The 5,285-nt window shown below is 38.1% G+C and overlaps 1 protein-coding gene across 1 annotated transcript; it reads left to right on the top strand.

Annotated features, from left to right (window-relative positions):
* The first annotated feature begins 775 nt into the window (after positions 1 to 775).
* LOC143582713 (uncharacterized) lies at positions 776 to 1,231 on the top strand. Its single transcript, XM_077065203.1, has one exon. The coding sequence runs from the start codon at positions 776 to 778 to the stop codon at positions 1,229 to 1,231; it is 456 nt and encodes a 151-aa protein (XP_076921318.1).
* Positions 1,232 to 5,285: the final 4,054 nt, after the last annotated feature.

Below are 5,285 nucleotides of genomic sequence, written 5' to 3'. Positions count from 1 at the left end.
CTCATCCCTTCTCCAGAATCTTGCGGCCTAATATAATAATCTTTCCCCACGTCGTTTTTCCGACACCAACTTTTCTAATGGGCTGGTCATGATGGTTTTGGGTGTTGTTATCCATTGGGTTAATTAAAACCACATAAATTAATAATTAATCCACATTTAAAATTGAAATAAGTCCACTTCGTTTATAATGTAAATCTCGAGTAGGATTAAAAAGACTTCTAAATTCCTTTTGCGTAGCAATAATCCAATGCCATATTAACTTCCAATTTACGTTTCGAGAACCTGTAACACCAAATTGAATTCATTAAGCATCATATTAAAAGTAAAATAATTAACTTTCTGATTACACAACTACCCAACTATCATAGTTTGGTGACAAGTAACTCAATTTAGTTACTAACAATAATCATTTTAAATGGTTATCATTATTGGGTTGTTGTACTCATTTTAACTCTTTATCACATAAAACATTTAAAATTTATATATGAACCAAGAACGGGTATCATATAATAAAAACAACCCAAAACAACCCAAAACAACTCAAAAGTATAGGAAATATTTATATGAATTATGTATATTATAGACCACATCATTCTATCCAACAAAAGGAAGCTATAAGAACTATCACATGTGATACTTAGTGAGGAATGCTCCGCCATTCTCCAAAACAAGCTTCCAAAGAAATGAATAGCTTGGAAGTTTCGCTATTCGCTGTTTGATAGAAAAATTGTTAGTCAGCAATGCCTTAGCCGACCTAGGAGCTTGCATCAACTTAATGCCTTATACTGTTTTCTCCAAGCTAGGACTTGGAGAACCAAATCCAACTCGTCTGAGCATTCTGCTAGCCGACAGATCGGTGAAATACCCAAGAGGCATAGTTGAAAACATGTTAGTCAAAATCGGAAATTTCGTCTTTCCATTCGACTTCATGATTTTAGACATGGATGAAGACAACTATGTACCCCTTTTCTTAGGAAACCCACTCTTAGCTACTACTAGAGCACTCAAAGATGTTTGCACCGGAAAACTCAATCTCAGGGTTGAGGATGAGGAGGTAACTTTCGATATGTGCAAATCTATGAAACATCCGCAGTACACTGTTGATTCCGCATGCTTCCTGGATATGTATGAATCAATTGTGAGTTTTCATCTACGTAAAACAACTGAAAAGGAAGCATGTGACACAAAACTGATTAAGGAGAAGGCACGCGTCACCAATTTAGAGGATTAAGTTGTTTGTCAAGAGGAGGGAGTAGAAGAAAGCAACAAGGAGGAAAGCCATCGCTTGGAACCTAAAAACAAACCTTTTATCAAAGAACTACCTATTTTAGAACTCATAGAATTACCCAAACACCTCGACTACGCTTTCCTTGAAGGCAATTCTCATTTACCTATCATCATTTCTTCCAACCTTTCGATTGATGAAAAAAGAAAGACTACTCGAAGTTCTTAAATCTCATAAGAAAGCCATCGCTTGGAAAGTTATGGACATCAAAGGCATCGGCCATTATTTTGTACTCACAAGATTCTGATAGACGAAGACTTCAAACCTGTACCACAGCACCAGAGACGACTAAATCCAAATATGCAAGACGTTGTGAAGAATGAATTTTTCAAACTACTTGATGCAGAATTGATTTACCCCATGTCTGATTCTTCTTGTGTAAGTCATCCTCAAATAGTCCCGAAGAAAGGAGGGATGACGGTGGTCACCAATAACAAGAATGAGTTGATTCCTGTGAGAACCTTCACGGGATGGCGATTTTGCATCGAATATCGCAAACTCAACGTTGCCACTAGGAATGATCAATTTTCTCTCCTGTTCATTGATAATATGCTTGAGCGTGTATCAGGAAAGATGTACTACTGCTTTGTTGACGTATTTTCTGGCTATTTTCAAATTCCAATCTCACCTGAAGATCAGGAGAAAACGACATTCACATGCCCCTATGGCACATTCGCTTACCGACGAATGCCCTTTGGGCTGTGCAATGCACTGGCTACTTTTCAACATTATATGGTAGCTATATAATTAAGGATTAAGGATTCGATGATATTATTAAGGATTCGACGGAAGTCTTCATGGATGACTTCTCCGTCTTTGGTGATTACTTCAATCTATGTCTTGAAAATTTAAAAAGGATGTTAGCACGATGTGAGAAATCCAGCCTTGTGCTAAACTAGGAACAATGTCACTTTATGGTTAAAGAAGGCACTGTTCTCGGACACAAGATCTCTCAAGCAGGATTAGAGGTGGAGAAAGCCAAATTTGAAACCATTTCCAAACTTCCACCACCCACATCTGTTAAATACATTCAAAGTTTGCTTGGTCATGCGGGCTTTCATCGTTGTTTCATAAAAGACTTTTCAAAAATAGCCCGGCCAATGACACAACTTCTTGAAAAGGAGGCTACATTCATCTTCTTCGAAGAATGTTTGAGTGCATTCCAAATTCTGAAGGAAAAGCTTTAGATGTTCCAATTATGGTAGCTCTAGACTGGACACTACCATTCGAACTCATGTGTGATGCAGGAGATTTTGCAGTTGGAGAAGTCTTAGGACAAAGGAAAGATAAGCACTTTCATCTGATATATTACACTAGGAAAACCCTCAAAGATGCTTAGGAGAATTACAAGACTACAGAGAAAGGAGTTTTTGGTCGTAGTATTCAATTTCGACAAATTTTGTTCTTATCTAGTCCTTTCAAAAACCATTGTCTACACAGATCATGCGGCTATTAGGTACTTGTTCATCAGACAAGATGCTAAACCTCGTTTGATCCGATGGATTTTTCTTCTACAAGAATTTGACATCGAAATCAAAAAACAAAAAGGGTGATGACAATATTGAAGCCAATCATCTTTCTCGTCTAGAATGCCTAGCTTCACATGAAATGGCGGGCGTCAAAATAAATAACTTTCCCCATGAATTTATTATCCGTATCCAGACTCGTGAAGGACATCATCCTTCGTTTAATGACATTGCAAATTACAAAGCTAGCGGATTCTCATATTGTCAGTTTTTTGTAACTTATTCGTTAGTAGCTTGTAACCGTTTTTGTTAGACGTCACTTTCACCTTTTTGCTGATCAGTATTTTATCACTTGTATATAATGGAAGGTCTTCATGTGGTAGTGGAAGAATTGGTTGCTTCTGGTTTATTTTAGGGAATTCTGTTAAGGAATGAGAATAACCCAATTTTGCACTTGATTTACGCCGACAATGTTATCTTGGGGGGGGGGGGGGGAATTTGTCTCGGTTGAATATTCAATCTTTGGTTAGGTCACTTAAAGGCTTCTCTTTAGCTTCGGGTCTCAAGATTAATTTATCTAATCTTCAATTGTTGGTTTTAAGGTAGTAAGGGAGGAGATTGATCAGATGGCTTCCGGCTGTAGAGCTGGTTCATGTCCGTTTGTATATTTGGGTCTGTCGGTGGGTTCAAATATGACAAGATCTTCTGCATGGAATCTTATTATTGATCGTTTTCGTGTTCTACTATCAAAGTGGAAAGCGGGTTTGTTCTCTATTGGGTGGGGGGGCTCTCTTTTTTCTGTTGTTGTTCTTAGGTCTTTGGGTACGTATTATATGTCTCTTTTTTGGGTTCCTGCTTCCGTGTAGAATTCTTTAGAACGGATTCATGCGAAATTCTTTTGGGGTGATAAAGAACATGATAGAAAATTCCATTGGTTTGCATGGAAAAAGGTGATGACGTCTAAGTCTAGCGATGGCTTAGTCGTTGGCTTTCTAGAAGCCTTTAATAAGGCCCTGATTTCTTAAATAGTGATGGAGGTTTGTTAAGAAGCGGCATAGTCTATGGGTGAGAGTTATCGAGGCGATCTATGGCCATGGGATGGAATTTTGACTTAGGGTGATCGTGATCTTGGTTCGTCTACGTGGGGTAGAGTTGCCAGGCTTCGAGAAAAGTTAAACGCTTGCGGGGTTATTCTATCTTCGGATTTCTCTAGAGTACTCGGTAAAGGAGAGGCTACATGGTTTTGGGTTACCGTTTGGGTGGGTGATATTCCTGTAAAAGTTTTATACCTGAGACTTTTTGCATTGGAATTAAATAAATTTTGCTCGGTTGCTCAAATGTTGGGGTCAGAAGGTTGGATATGGCAGTGGCGTAGACAGTTGAGAGGAGGGATTGAATTGGCTTCCCATGTTGATTTGGTCCGAATTCTTTCTGAGGTTCATCTCAGAGATGGTAACGATTGTTGGCATTGGGAATGTAATGGAGTGGTGGGTTTCTTGGTTAAGGAAACCAAGAAGTCGATCGAGCAATATTCATTACCAGTGGCGACTCGTACGACTATTTGGTACAATCAAATTCAGAGAAAGATAAACATATGTGCGTGTAGGGTTTTATTGGATCGTCTTCCTACTCGTTTCAACCTTCTCGATAAAATATTGATATCCCTACGGTTTTGTGCCCGGTGTGCAATCTATGCCCAGAGTCGAGTAATCACATATTTGGTAATTGCCCTTTGATCCTTGGGATATGGAGCAAAATTATTGCTTGGTTGGGTATCGTATTGTCGTTGGATCGGACCCTTTCCTCTCTTATGGCCTGGCTCAACTCAACGCATTTAGTGACATCTAAAAAAGATCTATTTGGATCGATTTTCTTTATTGCCTGGTGGATAAAGAAAATCGATCCAAATAGATATTGTTAATGCTATCGGTATAACCATGTATGCTTTGTTGGGCAAGATATTGTTAATGCTACCTAATTAACACATGTATGTTTTGTATGATGCAATCTTAAAGTGGGCTAGTTGAGATGATTCGGACTATATGTAACTGAAGGGCGTATTTACCTTGAGTTGTCATAAGTTGTAACCGCACCTAATGCTAAGACGTTGCTCCAGCTTAGGCGAGCGATCTCTTTTTCGCAAGAACCTAGTTTGATGATCGTTGTCAGATGACGACATGTGTAAACATAAGAACATGTAAAAAAAACATGTTGTATGCAGCCTATCGTCTACCTATGATCTAAATAACCAGTGTGAACAATGTTTGCCTTTAAGTCCTAAAGTTAAAGCACCCGATAAACCCGGTGTGGCACGGAAGCTGCATAACACAGTACAAAAACAACATTAGATAACATGAAATCATTGTTGTCTACTGTATAGACAACAATAACAGTACAACACTATTTATACTATTCTATTGTATAAAAACATAAAGGTATAAAAATAAAAATAGCCTCTTTACTAAAAAAACACATACAAATACGCAAATTATATAAATTACATCACCTGCGGATTACGATCTAGTCTAAATTTT

This window comes from Bidens hawaiensis, unplaced genomic scaffold (assembly GCF_021521415.1).
Source record: "Bidens hawaiensis isolate Kalapana, Puna unplaced genomic scaffold, B.hawaiensis_p1.1 tig00031844_1, whole genome shotgun sequence".
NCBI lineage: Eukaryota > Viridiplantae > Streptophyta > Magnoliopsida > Asterales > Asteraceae > Bidens > Bidens hawaiensis.
Note: the sequence above shows the minus strand (reverse complement) of the source record. Positions and strands in the feature narration are given on the sequence as shown.